General features: G+C 38.8%; 1 protein-coding gene across 4 annotated transcripts in view; it reads left to right on the top strand.

The window, feature by feature from the left end:
* Positions 1-16,749, top strand: part of itga7 (integrin, alpha 7) — a 43,310-nt gene that overhangs the window by 23,001 nt on the left and 3,560 nt on the right. Inside the window, exons 6-25 of one of the 4 annotated variants that reach the window (XR_014906200.1) lie at positions 1,468-1,675; positions 2,625-2,821; positions 3,160-3,248; positions 3,358-3,485; positions 3,603-3,698; positions 3,841-3,902; positions 4,208-4,377; positions 4,557-4,703; positions 5,217-5,332; positions 5,748-5,934; positions 6,023-6,097; positions 6,191-6,270; positions 6,372-6,449; positions 6,945-7,047; positions 7,425-7,631; positions 8,224-8,340; positions 8,501-8,614; positions 9,296-9,394; positions 9,498-9,623; positions 15,762-15,926. Coding sequence is in view for 2 of the 4 variants with exons in the window: in XM_085353588.1 (XP_085209714.1) it covers positions 1,468-1,675; positions 2,625-2,821; positions 3,160-3,248; positions 3,358-3,485; positions 3,603-3,698; positions 3,841-3,902; positions 4,208-4,377; positions 4,557-4,703; positions 5,217-5,332; positions 5,748-5,934; positions 6,023-6,097; positions 6,191-6,270; positions 6,372-6,449; positions 6,945-7,047; positions 7,425-7,631; positions 8,221-8,340; positions 8,501-8,614; positions 9,296-9,394; positions 9,498-9,623 (2,402 nt within the window). In the remaining 2 variants the exon portion in view is untranslated. Of the gene's footprint in view, positions 1-1,467; positions 1,676-2,624; positions 2,822-3,159; positions 3,249-3,357; positions 3,486-3,602; positions 3,699-3,840; positions 3,903-4,207; positions 4,378-4,556; positions 4,704-5,216; positions 5,333-5,747; positions 5,935-6,022; positions 6,098-6,190; positions 6,271-6,371; positions 6,450-6,944; positions 7,048-7,424; positions 7,632-8,220; positions 8,341-8,500; positions 8,615-9,295; positions 9,395-9,497; positions 9,624-15,761; positions 15,927-16,749 lie in introns of all 4 variants that reach the window. The other 3 variants (XR_014906199.1, XM_085353589.1, XM_085353588.1) reach the window with 3 other exon arrangements.

The raw sequence follows: 16,749 nt of genomic DNA, 5'->3' as shown, positions 1-16,749 counted from the left end.
CATGGCGGAGTTTGGAGTCTGACTGTTTGAGGCTGTGGACAGGTGTCTTTTATACAGATGATGAGTTCAAACAGGTGCCATTCATACAGGTAACGAGTGGGGGACAGAAAAGCGTCTTACAGAAGACGTTACAGGTCTGTGAGAGCCAGAGATTTTCCATGTTTGAGGTGACCAAATACTTATTTTCCACCCTGATTTATGAATAAATTCTTTACAAATCCTACCATGTGGATTCATGGATTTTTTTTTTTACATTCTGTCTCTCACAGTTGAAGTGTACCTCTGGTGCAAATTACTGACCTCTGTCATCATTTTAAGTGGGGGAACTTGCACAATCGGTGGCTGACTAAATACTTTTTTGCCCCACTGTACAACCTCGAGTATTTGCTGACTAAACCAATGGCTAGGACATATTTAGCAGGTAGGTAAGAGAATATTTAAAATAAAGAAATAAAAAAATAAATATCGGAAATTCCATTGTGCTCTCCAAATTGTCTCTTTTTTCTGTCTAACAGTCTAACTCAAATAAAAACTAAGCAATTTATTAAGATTAACATTGCAAAAACTTTTTTCCTTATCCTTTCATTCCTTAATTAGCTTTATAGTTTCTACCATGTTGCAAGCTTGTGAGCTAAAAGCCTGCGAGGAAAAAGTTGCAGCTTGTTCCCACATCTGCTGGTTTTATAGAAGCTGCAGTGCTGCATTCCCCACCTGCCACCCTGGAGCTGCTCACTGTTTGTCTCTGTCTTGTCTCCCTCTGCATGTTTACTCAGGACTAACAAATGTCCTTCATGTCCCGATGGAGACAGATTGTCCTCACTTTTTGCACCAGCTGCCTGCTTTTTAGTCTAGTATAGCGAGTGCATGTAGAAAATGCCTGCGTTCAGGAAAAATGTTTCATATGTTTTGTGTCATTTTTCACAGCTTGATCAGAAATATTCCGCACATGATGCAAACATCCTTCCTCCTCTATATACACGCTGAATTGCTTTACCTGATTTACATGCATGCGCATCCTCAAATTCCTCCACACACATGCAGATTATCTTTTCACAAAGCACACTCACAGAGAAGAGGAGATGCTTCAGGCGATAAATCTGCTTAACGTCCACCCACCATGTTTACACTCCGCCTTCACCAGAGGCAACCAGTGCAGAGCTTTGGTATCATGAATCTCAGGAGACATTAGGCCAACGTCAATACATCTCATGTTACTATCACAACCAGCCTTTTTGCTTCCACTAGACACACAGCCTTTCACACGCACAGCACACAGGACATTTACACCCATCATGAGTTAGGCACAAAATCAATAGTCACTTAAGGCCCACATTTCATTAGTAAGAAGATGAGCAGAACATGGCACACTCAGAGGAGGTGATCCTCTGAACCCCACGGTCGATATTAACCCATAACACTTCCTTCTTTCCTTCCTCCTCTACTTTTCTTTTCTTCCTCACCTTCTAGGGTTTTCTGTTGACTCTGCCATGGGAATAATGACTCTCGGAGAGCTAACCTTCGTGGCCGGTGCTCCCCGAGCCAATCACACCGGGGCGGTGGTGCTGCTGAAGAAAGACAATGTGTACCGGTTGGTGCCACAGCACATCTTCTGGGGGGAGGAGCTGGCCTCTTCATTCGGATATTCAGTTGCCACCACAGATCTCAACAGTGATGGGTGAGCAAAGGCTAAATAGGAAGTCAGTCAGGATGACCATCACAAAATCATATAACCCATAGAAATCAGAATTAGAATCAAAATCAGAATACTTTATTAATCCCGAAGGAAATTAGGGTTACAGCAGGCAGCACGCTAATGGCGTATGCACACTTACAAAGGAACCTTCTGACCAACTTCACACAAACATCACATTGGGGAGACATGTCAGAAAGGTAGGCTGATAGGAAAAAAACAACGAAAATACATAACATGAGGTAAGAGGAGGAGAAAAAAAAACTCCACTCAGACTGAGCTCCTAGTGGGAGAACAGTTTGATAACAGAAAAAACACCTCAGCACAAAAAGCACATGACTATCAATACACCATAGAAACACAAGACAAGCAACAGGGGCGGGTAAAGGGTGAGAGAGAGCCGGTGTAGACGGCGCATCCGGTCCTGCAGCATGTCTGCGCTGGTCCAGTCGACTGCCATCTTCCCCGGTGGGGCACAAGCATCGAAGGCGTTTGGAAAGGGAGGGGGGATCAGTCTAAACACAGTCGTTATGAGGGTGTTTTGTTCAGCTCCAGCCTTGAGGCCGCAACTGGTGCCGAAGGGGTCTCCGCATGAATTGCATTCAGAGACCAGTTTAGGTTTTAGAGACTGTGAGAGAGTGTTCCAGAGAAAAGTAAGTAAAAACACAAGACAAGGACATAAGAAGCTAAGCAGTGAAGATAAGGGCAGGAGAGGAGAAAAGTGCGACCGCCGCACGGTCATGTTCTACACAAAAATGTCAAATTCATCTTAAAGTTATAAACACAAGATCATATTTTTAACACCTAAATCCTGCAACAGCATTTTCCTGTGTAAAATGCATAAAATGCATATTCAAGGCCAACTGTGAATGTAGATTAGAAGAGACTTGTTCAAGGAAGTGTTCATTTCTACTTTTCCGCCTCTGTTTGCTAGCTGGACGGACCTGATTGTTGGAGCTCCTAACTTTTTTGACCGTAAAGCAGAGATTGGTGGAGCTGTTTATGTGTATCTAAACCCGTTTGGTCACTGGGATGATCAGGCTCGGCCCATCCGCCTCAACGGGACATACGACTCCATGTTTGGGATGACAGTCAGCAACGTTGGAGATCTGGACCAGGACGGATATGGAGGTACAAGAAAAACTTTTTTATTGACTCAGAATGTTTTAATCTTAAAAGGTAACTTCTGCTGTTTGATTCGCTGAATGGAAAACCCAACGACTGTGAGTGATGCTAAATATAAGTCACTGACTGGATGATGATGGTCATGTTTAATATGAGCATTCATCAGGATATAATAGATGTATAACAGAATATAAATATTAGAAAATAAGGGAAAACATTAAATGGTTCCAGCAGTGAAACAGTTTAATGTGTTGAAAGTCTTCTATATCAAACTGTGGTTTATGGTTTAAACCATTACAATAAGAATGTAGTGTTGGAAACCAGTTTGTCTGACATCTATACAGATATTGCTGTGGGAGCACCGTTTGATGGAGATGGAAAAGTTTTTATCTATAGAGGCTCAAAATCTGGAATTGAGACAAAACCTGCTCAGGTAAGTTTGCTTTGGATATGAGCGACTGCAAAGAAATATTAAAGGTCAAAATCAGAAGGAGTGAATGAGAGAAAGAGATGGAAAAACTGAGTGTTCTTCATCCCATTAGGTGCTGGATGGCCGGGACTTTGATGTGAGACGTTTTGGATATTCTATCTCAGGGGGTTTGGATATCGACAACAATCACTACCCAGATGTGGCAGTGGGCTCGCTGAACGATTCAGTGGTTCTCTTCAGGTGAGGAAAGATTTTGGTTGAACACCTCCGAAAACATTTTGATGACAGTGCATTTATCTAAGGGATGAAAACATATTATCAATAATTTATTAAAAGTTTTCTTTTTTTGTCCTCAAGATCTCGTCCTGTCATCCATGTGAAGAGAGACATAACTATTGATCCTCCACAAATAGATTTGGAGCAGTCCAACTGCAAAGACAGAGATGGAGTCTGGTACTCACTCACTCATAATGCACTAAACTTATAGGATAACTTAACCAAACAAACTGATAATAAAAACATTTAAAGTTCTTCTATAGTCCTGAAGCTCCTAAAGATCATGTCTTTTTTCCTCTTCGTGGTTTTCTGTTTTTAGTGTGGAGGTCAAGGCTTGCTTCACCTTCGTAGCGTACCCAACTCACTACTCTCCACACATTAGTAAGTCACACATCGGCTTCCACGACTGTTTCTGTCTTTTGCTCTCGCGGGGCTTTGCATCACTCCCCACAGTGACAGGAGTCATTTCTATTTACGGTAGAAAGTAACCTTATCTGTGAGGTAACATTAGATCTTATTATGATTAAATCACAGCTGTGTAATACTGTACCTCCTCAGATGGGTTTAGTATATCTTCTGTCCCCGGTGGGTTCTTTAAGTGCTCTTTCGGTGTGTGTGTCCTGACATTTCTGTATTTCAACCCATCTGTCTCCCTCTATGTGCTCCCCCATTTTACTCCATTCAAGCCCTCGTAGTGCGCTTTGAAGCAGACACAGAGCGCAGGAAGGTGGGCCTCCCGCATCGCGTTACCTTCCTGGGCCGCAGTTTACTGGAGCCGGAGTACACACAGACAGAAGAAGTGCAGCTAAATCGGCAGCGTCACGCTGTGTGCACCAACGCTGTCTTCCAGCTGCATGTCAGTAATTTAATTTCATGGATGTGTTTCTTTCTTTTACTGTGGAAGGCAGATTTGTATGGAGTATCCCAGTATGAAAAGGACGCTGAGTTGAATAGACATTTCTTTAATTAACTATTTCATTCTTTTCTGCTGTAACTTTGGCCAGAAGTTTAATTTTACATTTTCCCTCTGTGCAGGAGAACATCCGTGACAAACTGCGTCCCATCTCTTTGGTCATAACCCACACTATCAAGCCCGTGCCGCCACGCAGACACTCTGCAAAAAGGCTGGAGAAGCTGCCGCCAATACTCAATGTCTCCCCTTCCAATACGCTCCACTCTGAGGTCTGCAGCAAAATAGGAAAAGAAGTATTTCTAAGGATGATTTAATTTTTATGAGCTCCTGCTGCTCATAATTTACTACATAAACAAGCCAAAGCTTTATGTAATGCTTTCCATCAACATTGTGTTTCTTCATTAATTTAGACTCAGCAAGGATCATTTAAGCCAAATCTGTGACACATAAAATAAACTCAAAACAGAGCATTTAAACCTGTTCTTATACTTGGGCTGCTTTTAAACTTTTTCAACTCAACTCAACGACAGGCTCCTCATTAAGCTTATCTCTTACTTACCTTTGCAACTGCATATACACTTTTGTAGCATACAGCAATGCACCCAGTGCAGTATTTAGTGAACTGATAAATCATTTAAAGCATAAAATGAGTTGTCAGCGTTAATCAAATGATTGACCAGTTTCTTTGGCATAAGATTATAAAAACCCACAAAAGTTTAAAACTATAAAACCTCTTGAATTCCTGATCTCAGCCTAATATTTGTCTTTTTTAATCCCTGAAGGTGAACTTTCTGCGAGAAGGATGCGGCAATGACAAAATCTGCCAGAGCAACCTGAAGCTAAGCTACCAGTTTGGTACTCGACCCCTGAACTCTGACCTCTTCATCCCTCTGCCAAAGTAAGTATCTGCTGTGCAGCCCGACACCCCAACAGTTTTTTGTTGTCTGACTGAGATGATAGTGATGATTAATGGCAAATCTTCAGTATGGTATCATATCTAATTTGTTATTGTTTTAATTTTTTTTATTAAATAAATAACAATAAATCTTACACAGAAGTAATGTTAAGTTGAAACGGTTCAAGCTTTTCTAACTAATCTCCCAAAAGCTCCTCTGTAGCTGTCACTGCAGATGAATGCATAGGCAAAGTGTCATATTGGAATAAAGAGTTTACAGTTTACAGGCCTACCACAAAAAATCTACAATTATCTTAAGATTGCTTACTCAGCTTATTTCTGCTCAACCTTCAGACTATGTTGAAATGCCTCTCTTTAAAAATGTTTTGTCTTTTTTGCCTCCTTTGCCGTCTTACAGAGATGAGGACGATGTGCAGGTGTTTTCTCTCTCAGATCAGCGGCTGGTGGTGCTGGACATCACCGTCACCAACATGCCCTCTGACCCTCTTTACCCCGAGGAGGATGGCGATGATGCTCATGCTGCTCAGCTTATTATCTCCCTGCCAAACACACTGTCATACGCCGGCTCCAGGATCCCAGAGCAGGTGTGAGATCTGCTAAATATAGTTTCAGACTATTGTTTTAGAGTTGATGACGTGTTCCTCTGATAGTATTTGTCTGATTTGACTGCAGATGAGATGTCAAGCAAACCAGAATGGCTCCCAGGTTGAATGCGACCTGGGAAACCCCGTCAAACGAAACTCTAAAGTAAGACAAAACTGTGTGTTTATTGTTAAACTCAACAAAAGAAGCAAAAACATATTTAAAAAAAAAACTTTATTCTCATGTTTTTTCCCTCAGCTGAAATTTTCCATCAGTCTGAGCACAGCTAACATCACTATTGAGACCACCGAGCTGACAGCTGAGCTCTCACTGAAAACGTAAGTTTTCCACATTTTCCCTGATATGTGACCACAAAGATCACATTCTTACTTTTTATGTTTTGACTTTCATCTGAGTTCTTTCATCGTTTTGTCCTCAGCATCAGCGAACAGCCTGACTTGGTCCCTGTGACAGCTTACGCTAAAGTTGTGATAGAGCTCCCTCTGTCTGTCAGTGGGTGAGTAACACCTTCAGTCTATAAAGGAGTCTGTGGCAGTAAAGCTGCTTTATGTAGGTCTACTAAAACACCCTCACATGCTTTATGGTTGGTAAAATCATTTCATTCCACATTATCTGTCACATAAATTTGATCAGCTTGTTCCAACTCTTCGCTGAAGCTGTGTTTTTTTCCACACTGAGGTTCAAGATTTAAAACCAGGACTTCATGTGTTTATGCCTGCACCATTATAAACAAGTGGAAATGTGCTCACTTTATACCTCTCTAACCAGAGAATGACCTTTGGAAGTGTGAAAATTTAAAATGAAACCACATGTATTTTAATAATATTTAGCTCATTTATTAAAAGGTTTTTAAATTCAATTATGAATGCTTTGCTCATCAGTAAAAGTGGTTGAATAGTGAGGCAATAGACAGTGATGTAATGATAGTAATGTTAAGTTTTGTGTTTCCAGCCTTCTGACACACTGATGGTCACTGTACTTTCTGCATTAGGCGCGTCAATCCCGACAAGCTGTTCTTCAGCGGTGCAGTGAGGGGTGAGAGTGCTATGAGCAGTCTGGACGACATCGGCAGCGCTGTGGATTTTGAGTTTGTGGTGAGAAAAGAGTTTGTGGCTATCTGGGATGCTGTTTTGCCACCTACATGTAAAAAAGAAGAAGAAAAAAGTATATTATAAGTATATTAAAATAGGTTTCAGTGGGGCCAATAACAAAAGCATGCTCATTGGACTTGCTTTTACTGCACTGCAACTTCTTAATGTACCTTTAAAAACAAGAGAGAACTCAAAATGAATATTTACAAAATACAATACTATCTCCTTAAAAGTAAATACTGCCCAGAGAGGTTTGCCTTCTCTCAGTCCGTCTTGTTTATTTTATCTTTTCATAATAGCAAAAAAAAAAAGGACCCAAGACAGAAACGTCTATGAACATACTTTATTAAATGTAAGCTTCTTTTTTTTCCCTCTGTCAGGTTGCTAATCCCGGTCAAGCTCTCCAGACACTTGGCTCTGCCTTCCTCAACATTATGTGGCCCTATGAGCTGGCCAATGAGAAATGGCTCCTGTATCCTGCCAGCTTGACGTTTCAAGGCCACCCGGAAACACAGTGCAGCCCTACATCAGCTCTGAATCCTCTGAAGCTACAGGGCTCCTCACCTGCAGAGCTGGGCAGTCACGGGGTAGGCGGAGCAAGTCACTGCCGACTTTGAACTGGCTCATTTGTTTACACATACACACAAAAATATATATGCTGACTTTAACTAATTTGAGTACATGTTAATTTTTCATGATATATTGTTACATAAGTAAAATATAAAGCATTACATTTAATGGAATCTGGTCAAATGAAAGGTACTTGATTGGTATACAATTATTTTGTACTAGTCATGTTTCCCTGAATAAATAATAATAAATAATATTTCAGTTGCATTTTTTCTCAAATTTTTTTTTTTAATTTTTCAGGGCAAACAATATTTTTGAAGAGCAATTTATTTCATTGGAAAAAGGCTCACAAGTCCATGTTTTAACAGCAAGTGACAGAAATAATAGGAATAAGATAAGGACTCAGTCACTCAGTCCAGAAGTCAGTGCTGAATGACGTATGTTAGCAGTTCATTTAATCTTCTCTTTTTCTGTGTTTTACACTGTTTTAGGAGAGAAGTTAATGAAAAAAATCCTTTATAATATATTATATGCTGTCTCTTTGTATTTTGACAAAACCTTTTTGAACCTTTTGTTGAAACATGCATATAAATGCATCTATTTCAGCAGGTTGGGCGAAAACGCCGCTCCCACCCTGAGGAGGAAGGTCAGATCATGACTAAAGGCAGCGTGGGACAGACCACGCCTGCTGTGGCAGCTTCAGACAGACGCAAGTCGCTCAAACTGGTAAGAAGGACAAGAAGCAGAGAGCCAGGGAAAAGACCAGAACGTGGGTTATTGATTTCCTGCCAATGCACTCAAACAACTCAACAGTTTTAAAATGTGAACACGTAGTCCTCTTTCATTTCCACAGCAGTTTACATTCAGGTGTGACTTTGTTTTCTAGGATTGCCTGCTGGGGTCAGCACGCTGTGTGCTGTTCCAGTGTCCTCTCCACAGCTTCTCCGGTCAGGCTGTGCTTAAAATCCACGCCAGACTGTGGAACAGCAGTTTCATAGAGGTAATATTACATCAGCACCTTTCTGAATATTACTCTCAAGCTCAGCTTCAGTCCAACTGTCACAGCTGCTGCAGCGAGCAGCGAGTGAGCGATAACTGCAGCAAACGCATTTACACAGTGACGACTGATGTCAGGAAGCTCGTATGTTACAGACGATGTCTGGCGACCAAGTCAAATGAACTTTCAATTTTCAATATTCACTGAGATCAAAGAGTAAGAATATGTGAATATGTTAGTTTGCTTTTCCATCAAACATCAATAAAATTGACTGGAAACTCTTTTTTAGTAGAAATTTATTTACAATTTTGAAATTGAATTTGTCATTAAATTTGCCTTGTTTGTATCTCCTCCTTGGGACGAGGAGAACAAGAGGTCACAAGCCTGGATAAATGATGTTTGCATCTGGACGGACTCCTTTAATCATGTAATGATCCCTTAGGAAATAAGGGATCAGCAAAGCACCTAAAGGAAATAGAGTCTAGTTTGTTTTCTCTTTAAATCTCACTATTTCATAGTTTTGGCTCAAACACTAGTTTTATTAAACTGTGTGAATACTTTATATGATGTAATTAGTGGAGCAAACATTATGTTGCTTTGGCTAAAATTTTAATGCTTCTCTGTGCAGTTTTCCTTGTTTTAAACACAAACTTGCTACTGGCTTTGTTTCTGTCTGTCTCTTAGGACTTCCCAGCAGTCAGTGCTCTGGAGCTGCTGGTCAGAGCCAACATCACTGTGAAGTCCAGCATCAAACATCTGGTCCTTAAGGATGCTGCTGCACTGGTACTTCACACACATTCATTTAAAAAATAAACATTTTTACTGTTAAATTGCTGTTTGTGCATTGCTTCAAGCTTTGAGCTGAATATCTTTTCTTCCTTATCAGGTTTCAGTGATGATCTATCCCGAGCACGGTGTTACTGACCAGTACTGGATCCCCTGGTGGATCATCCTCATTGCCATCCTGGCAGGTGTCCTGCTGCTGGCACTGCTGGTCCTCATGCTATGGAAGGTAATCCATGAGATCTCAAATGGTCTGTCTTTACTTTTTCACTGTGTTTTTTGTCTTTTTATTCAACTGTAGGTCTTTATCATTAACAGTAGTGGAAAGATTAAAAAAAATCAAACAGGAAAATAAGACAGGTTTACATATAAATGTTTATATAATAATGTTTTATGTGAAAAATGATGTCAAAGAAGAAAATAGAAGAAAATACATTAAAAATTGACAATTTACTTTTGGGTGGCAACCAGTGTTGGTAAAGTTACTTGAAAAAAGTAATCAGTAACTAATTACTGATTACTTCCCCCAAAAAGTAATCCCGTTACTTTACTGATTACTTATTTTCAAAGGTAATTAATTACTTAGTTACTTAGTTACTTTTTAAAAACACGATTTACAACCTGAAGAGGTGATAAAGCGATAGATCTTTCAGCCCAATTCTACTTTTTCTGCATAATCCATCATACAAAATGTAATCAAATGGAAAAGTCTCTTTTTAAAACTTGTTTTATTAGTTTTAATCTTTTAACTTTATGCATCAAGCAAACATTTAATTATATGCAACATTCTCTGACTGGAAGAAATTTGTTTTAAACCTATTTAAACCTATTTTCTGCACATTCCAGCACATAAAATAAAATATTTTTTGTGTTTACACTCAGTCTTTCAACACTGTAAAACCCAACAAGTTAATTTTACTCAAAACTTTTGGTGAAACTGATTACATAAAATATTTTAAGTAACTAAAACTTAAAAATAAAAGTTAAATAAACACACTTTATTTATTAGCTTTAGATAAATATTTTTAAGTACCATTGATAAATGTTTTTATGTTATATCCACATTTTTGGTTTAGTACTCTCTACTTGATATTTTGAGTTTCAAGTACAAATCTAGCTCAAGTAACTTTAAGGAATTAATTTTTAGTTTCAAAATGTTAACCATTTTAAGCTAATACAACTCAAAAATTTTAAATACAAATGCTTGTAATATCCAAATCTACTGTGTTTTGAATTTGATTTAAAAAAAAAAGTGCCCAAAATAATTACACTTGTAAAAACATAAGACAGAAAATATAAATTCAAGTTACAGATTTATTGAGTTACTTTGACACAAAAAGCCCAAGGTGGCACAAGGTTACAATATTAGAAATAAAGAATTTCACAACATGTTTTAAGAGTATTCAAATTTGATTAACACATGAGTATGGCCTTTTTATTAAAAAAACAAACAAAAGGAAAAGAAAATCCTGCATTATTAGGTGGGAAAACCGAATGAAAGTAATAGTATAGTGCAGCTAATACACTGAAATATAATTGGTAACCTTTTTAATATGCCAGTACTGTGGTTATGCAAAATGCACATTTGTAGAGTGCAATCACAGTCTCAACAACAAAGCAATAAAATTTTAAATAGAAAAATACTTCTTTAGAGACATAAACAAAGTGTTATAAACCTCCTTAGCGCCTTATGTCAGTTATGAGTAGTTCAGGAGGAACGTTCCTTAAGTGACATTCAAGATCCCACCTAGAAGCCAGAAATGAGATTGTCCTTCATTTTCTCTATAGATTTACAGTTATCTGACTAAAAACACAATCAAAATCAACTAAAACACAAGTGATGATGGGGGGAAAGAAATAAATAAAAATAATAAAATCACCCCTTTTACTTTGGATGTGGCTTTTAGATAATGAAGTATGAAACAGAGTCTGCAAAGATTTCTTTATTCTATTCTCTCTTTTTATAAAAAACTTATCCAGACTTGGAAACATGATAAACTGAATTACTTGCTTTAACAGGCACTTGAGGGCTGTGTAGGAATCCTGGACATTATTCTGCTGCCAAAAGATCATTTTTAAGACTCAGCACTTTGGGCTTCAACTTCCCACCCTTCAGACCCATCAAAACTTTCTGAATAAAGTCAAAAATGTTGGCCAAACATTTTGGGTAGCTTAGGTGCAGGACGTCAGTCAGTCCAAATATTACTAGAAATGCATCAGCCAGGATGGTGAAAACAATGATCATGTTACCCTCGACCAAAACTGCAGTCTTCTCAGGGCAGAAGAATGTTGCATCGCTGGAATTGGCTCTGATCAGGAGGAGTCCAAGTGGCACTTCACTAATATCTGGTCTATCAGAATGCATCATCTACAGAAAACAAAATTACTACATGTTAGTGCATTCCTATTTCTCTTAGTTTCATCTATGCAAGTCACATTTCTGGATTATTACTAGCTCAGAAATCAATTGTTTGAACAACAAAAAAGCCACAACACACCAAGATTTGAGAAAACAAACTGACAAAAATAGTACTTTTAGTAAAGCAAAGTCATACCTCTTCGTAGCAATAACAACAGAAAGTCAATAGGAGTTATATATTTTTTTCATTTGTACAGTGATGTATGGTTGGGCTAGGAACATTATAGAAGGTCTACGCACATTAAAAACATGTAGTGTTTCCATTATGTGACATGGACACTGTTGTAGACAGATCCAAGCATGGAGATGCTTCTCAAACTCTCAAAGTGTCATAATGTTTTGAGAAATCTAAACAAGGATGCTACTAAGATATTGTTCACAACTTTGTCCAAAACTTACATCCCATGTTTTGATGAAGGTAGAGGTGTCTTCGTACAAATAGGCAGAGAGGGCATGAAGCACACCAGCACTTTGGGCATGGATATCAGCTTGTTCCTACATCACAAGAAAAGTTTTATTTTAAATTATTGGCTAACCTAGTCAAGAATGGTAATTAAAATTGAAAAATTGATCAAATCAAATGAAGCTCAAAAAACAAGACAAAAACTCACTAACCTGGAGATTATAGCTTCTGAAGAGCTGAGACAGGACATCAGACACGTTCCCTGTGCAAACAGCTTTCTTTCTGAATAAGCTCTGGAGCCGGGGAGCATGTTGGTCAAACAGCATAAAAGTGGTTCTTCAGGTGGAGGTTTGTAATCCTGTGGAATTCTGCACAGATCTGAACACACAGGATACATTTGTGTTTACAAGTTTCAATTAGTCTATAAATCTTTGCAAAATACATCAAAATCCTTACACTCCAAAGGCATAATTTGTTCAGACAGGCCAGATAACAGGGGTTGATATAAAATACATCTTGTTAGATACATCTATATACATTCTTACCTGGGACTGGGATTTCAGAGTAGGCCAGCAATCCAGGATCTGACCTACTGGTAGGTCATCATTGATGATCTCTTTGCATTGCAAGGCCAAAGTTGTGAGCATCAGCTTTGTAATCAGGATTCTTTTCACTTTTCTCGACTTCATCTACAATCTGTAGTCTTAGCTGGTCAAGGTAAACAGCATCTTCACCCCTGAAAATTTACTTCTGCCCTGGCATGGACATAACAGTAAAACACAGAAGACAAGACAGACTACACAGAGAACAGAAAAGACACACAACCAAGGAGACACAGATGAAACATAACCAGCCCAGAGCTCAACTAAACCTTAACTAATAATAACAACAATACAAGAACTTCACCTCATTTCAATATAACATAAGAAAGCAAAACTACAAAATAAACTCAAAATGCTGGTTCACAGACCCAGCCCCTGACAGATAAAAAACTAAGTCTTTCACTAATGAACACTGGGCATCAGAATAAAATAAAACGAAAAAATAACTGTTTGGTAAATATATTATTGATGGATTCACCCTTAAGCTAACCTAAAATAGACCAGGAACAACAATTTTACAGTTCAGAAGATTCTACATTTCAACTTGGTATACATAACTATTTGCAATGTAAACCAAGTTCTACCGCGTAATTATGTAATGATTATTCACTGCTTTTGTAAGTATGTCCTGTGCCTACAATTTTGCTGCCCCAGTTTTAATATGTACAACTCCAGAGAACTAAACGTAAGTTTTAAGTTCCACTAGTTAGCAAATGGGCTAGCCAATATCAATATCCACGTATGCGCTAAGTGTGAAGCAGCGCAGCAGTGCATATTGATTCAACAATTTAACCACAAGGCAGTTTATAATCTGCAAATCCAGAAATGCCTTCTAAAGACTTCTTTTAAAATAGTAAGAGATTAGAAAAGTTATTAACACATTATTAGTCCCAGGGACTAATAATGTGTTATACTAAATATGAGCGTATTAGCATAATTCATGCAAACACTTTGGGGCCAAGCCGACATGGATAAAACGACGCATGCATGTAATTCTTAAATGCCTGCTAGAGTTGTACATTTATGACGATAAAAACCCATATTACAACGGAGAACTATAGTTTCAGAAAAAATAAAACTTACCACAAAGCGCTCCTGAAGATGCCGCGAAGGCGGTAAATGCAGCTAGCCAAGTGCAGAGGGTTAGCTGTTCCAGTTCAAAAGTCCGTAACATACCATAGCATGCCCTCCTTTATCCAGCGTCAAAGACAATGCCGCAAAAAACCCGTTGACAAATGTTTTTATTTCTGTTCGGATATTAACGTTCCACAAGTTTCCTTCGGGGTAATGAGCGGGCATTCGCACTCGAAGCGAGGAATCCAAGATGGTTGCCAGCACTTCATAAAGAAACAGGTGGCGCACGTAGGTACGTACGTAGGCACGTAAGTGACGTCAGTGTTAAAACTCAAATTATTTGAGCGCAATGCTAGAAACTAATCAATATATTCAAGTACTGATAACTTGAAAAAACAAAATTGTTCAAACTACTCAAAAAAATAAAGGTGTATGAACTTATAACAGGTTTTTAAGTAGTTGGAACTCATTTCATTTATCAAACTATTACTATTCGGTCTTACAGTGAAATAGATGCAAGTAAAACACAGCAGAAAATAAATAAAGTCAAAGACTAGCGGTCCTATTGCTCTATTTTCACCTGTAAAGCAGGAGTAGGGCAGGCGGAGGTTTACCCTGGTGCAGGTGTGCCGCAGCGGTCAGCGGAAGAATCCGCGAGTTTCTCTGTGAGTTTCCCATCACGTGGTAGAGCACTTGGTGCTTGTAAAAAGAAGTTTTCTTCCCACGCACAACGGACACTAATGTTTTTGTCACTTTTTATGGAATCAAACTTAAAGTAAGGTCAGTACTTCCACGCTTTAAACGCTGCACGCTCATACTCTCTCCGTACTCGATATGTGATCCATTGTTGATCTGCACACAGCTGTTGTCACCAACGTTGCACTTGCTTACGTCACTGTCATGAGACATTCTCGCAAAAGAATCACGGTTTTAGTAACGCAGTAACGCAGCGTTCCTACGGGAAAGTAACGGTAATCTAATTACCGTTTTTGCAATAGCAATCCCTTACTTTACTCGTTACTTGAAAAAAGTAATCGGATTACATCTCTGGTGGCAACTGAGTAAAAACACTTTCTTTGTAATACTAAAAATAATAATTCTTAATAATTTATAATTTAACAATTTACACAATTTATTAGAGAAAATTCTTATTCTGTATTTGTTTAAAGTAGTGCTAGCTAACTAGCAAGTGAGCACTTTTCTAAGATGGATTGCAGGTCATATAAGATGTTAACCCTGAAGCCAAAACCATGAAGATTTAGATGCACAAAAAATGAAATATATTTGTACAGTCAATTTGCATTTATGCACTTATGACTTATTGTTTGCATAACACATGAGTATGATATTCTTAATGTATCATTTTTTGCAGTTCATTGCTCAAAAATTACTTTTACAATTTAAAAATTGATGATATAGAGGTCCAAAAACACGTCGGATACAGTTACAGACTTACAGGGTTCATTTGCACAGCAGTGGATTTAAAGCAGTAATAGTTCCACCTGAAATGCGGAAGAAGAGTCACAATAAACTGGAATATTTTAGTAAAGTAAGTTAACTAGTCCTCAAGTACTCTTTTCCTTTCCATCAAAGTTCAACAGCTGCAGGATCCTGAGTGACGTTTCTTTGATGTCACTGCAGTTGCCTTCACTCTGGGCCGTCCGTTATTGGTCTGCCTTGCTCTGATCTGTCCTGCAAATGTTTTATTCCTTCCAGCTCACTCTCACCTGTGCCTTTCCTCTTCTGTCCTCATGTTTGTCCTCTGTGTGACGCTCCAATCTGTGTTTTGTTCCCTTTTCTTTCCTCCTCACCTCTATCGGGGAATCCCCTCTGTTATATATCTGTGTTTTCCCCACTACCCCGCCCCAGTGTGGGTTCTTCAAACGCAGTGAGCGACGCCATCATTATGAGACGGAGTACTACCGTGCCCATTTGGGGGTCCAACCCTCGGAGGCGGAGAAGCAGGCGACAGAACAATAATATAAAGTATACCCCCCTCTGGCCTGCTCTCCCCTCCTCCTCTCACTCCAAGCGGTAAAAATCTTCACCTGCAGTCGTCTTTGTTCCTCAATTCACTCGAAGGCCGGTGGTGTTCATTACAGCATGACAGCAAATGTAGGCTCAGATGATCTCAGGTGGCATCATAGCAGTGACACATGAGATACAAGAGAACTGATCTCTTGTAAAGCCTTCTTTACCTTTGTTCCTGTTTATATTAGTAGAAAGAAAAACATTATAATGACAAAAAAAAAAGACAGATTTACCAGATTCTTAGCATTTTCCTACTTTATTCTTCAATATAGACAAAAGGTGGCTTCTAGTTTCTGCCATCACTCATTTTTACAGGACAATGTTTGCAGGCAGATTGAGAATTAAAATAAGAGGTTATTAGCTCCATAAGGGGGTATAAAATTATTTATCTGGGTTATATTTTATGTGTCTGTTCATTTTTAAATTAAACCTTCATTAAATAGGTAAAACATTTATACTAAGCAACCACTTTATTCGGTACACCTCGCTAGTTGCACTCACTTTCGCCTTCAGAGGTGCCTTATTTTTTCATGACACAGATTCAAAAAGGTCCTGGAAATGTTCCGCAGAGAATTTGGTCCATTTTTACGTGATAGCATCACACACTTTGTCAGCTATAAACGCATGATGCTAATTTCCCATTTCATTACACCCCAAAGGGATCTGGTGATTGTTGCTTGTTGAGGCAACTCATTGTTAGGTTCAAGAAACCAGTTTCAGATTATTTGAGTTACATGGAACATTATCCTGCTGGAAGCAGCCATCAGATTATGGCTACACTTGGTCATCTGTCTTGGTCGCCTGACTCCAGCATCTGAATGTTGCA

The sequence above is a fragment of the Diplotaxodon limnothrissa genome, linkage group LG5, assembly GCF_057381915.1.
Source record: "Diplotaxodon limnothrissa isolate DT_005_m linkage group LG5, D_limnothrissa_male_GT1.1, whole genome shotgun sequence".
Classification (NCBI taxonomy): Eukaryota; Metazoa; Chordata; class Actinopteri; order Cichliformes; family Cichlidae; genus Diplotaxodon; species Diplotaxodon limnothrissa.
This window is presented reverse-complemented; position numbering and strand designations above follow the sequence as displayed.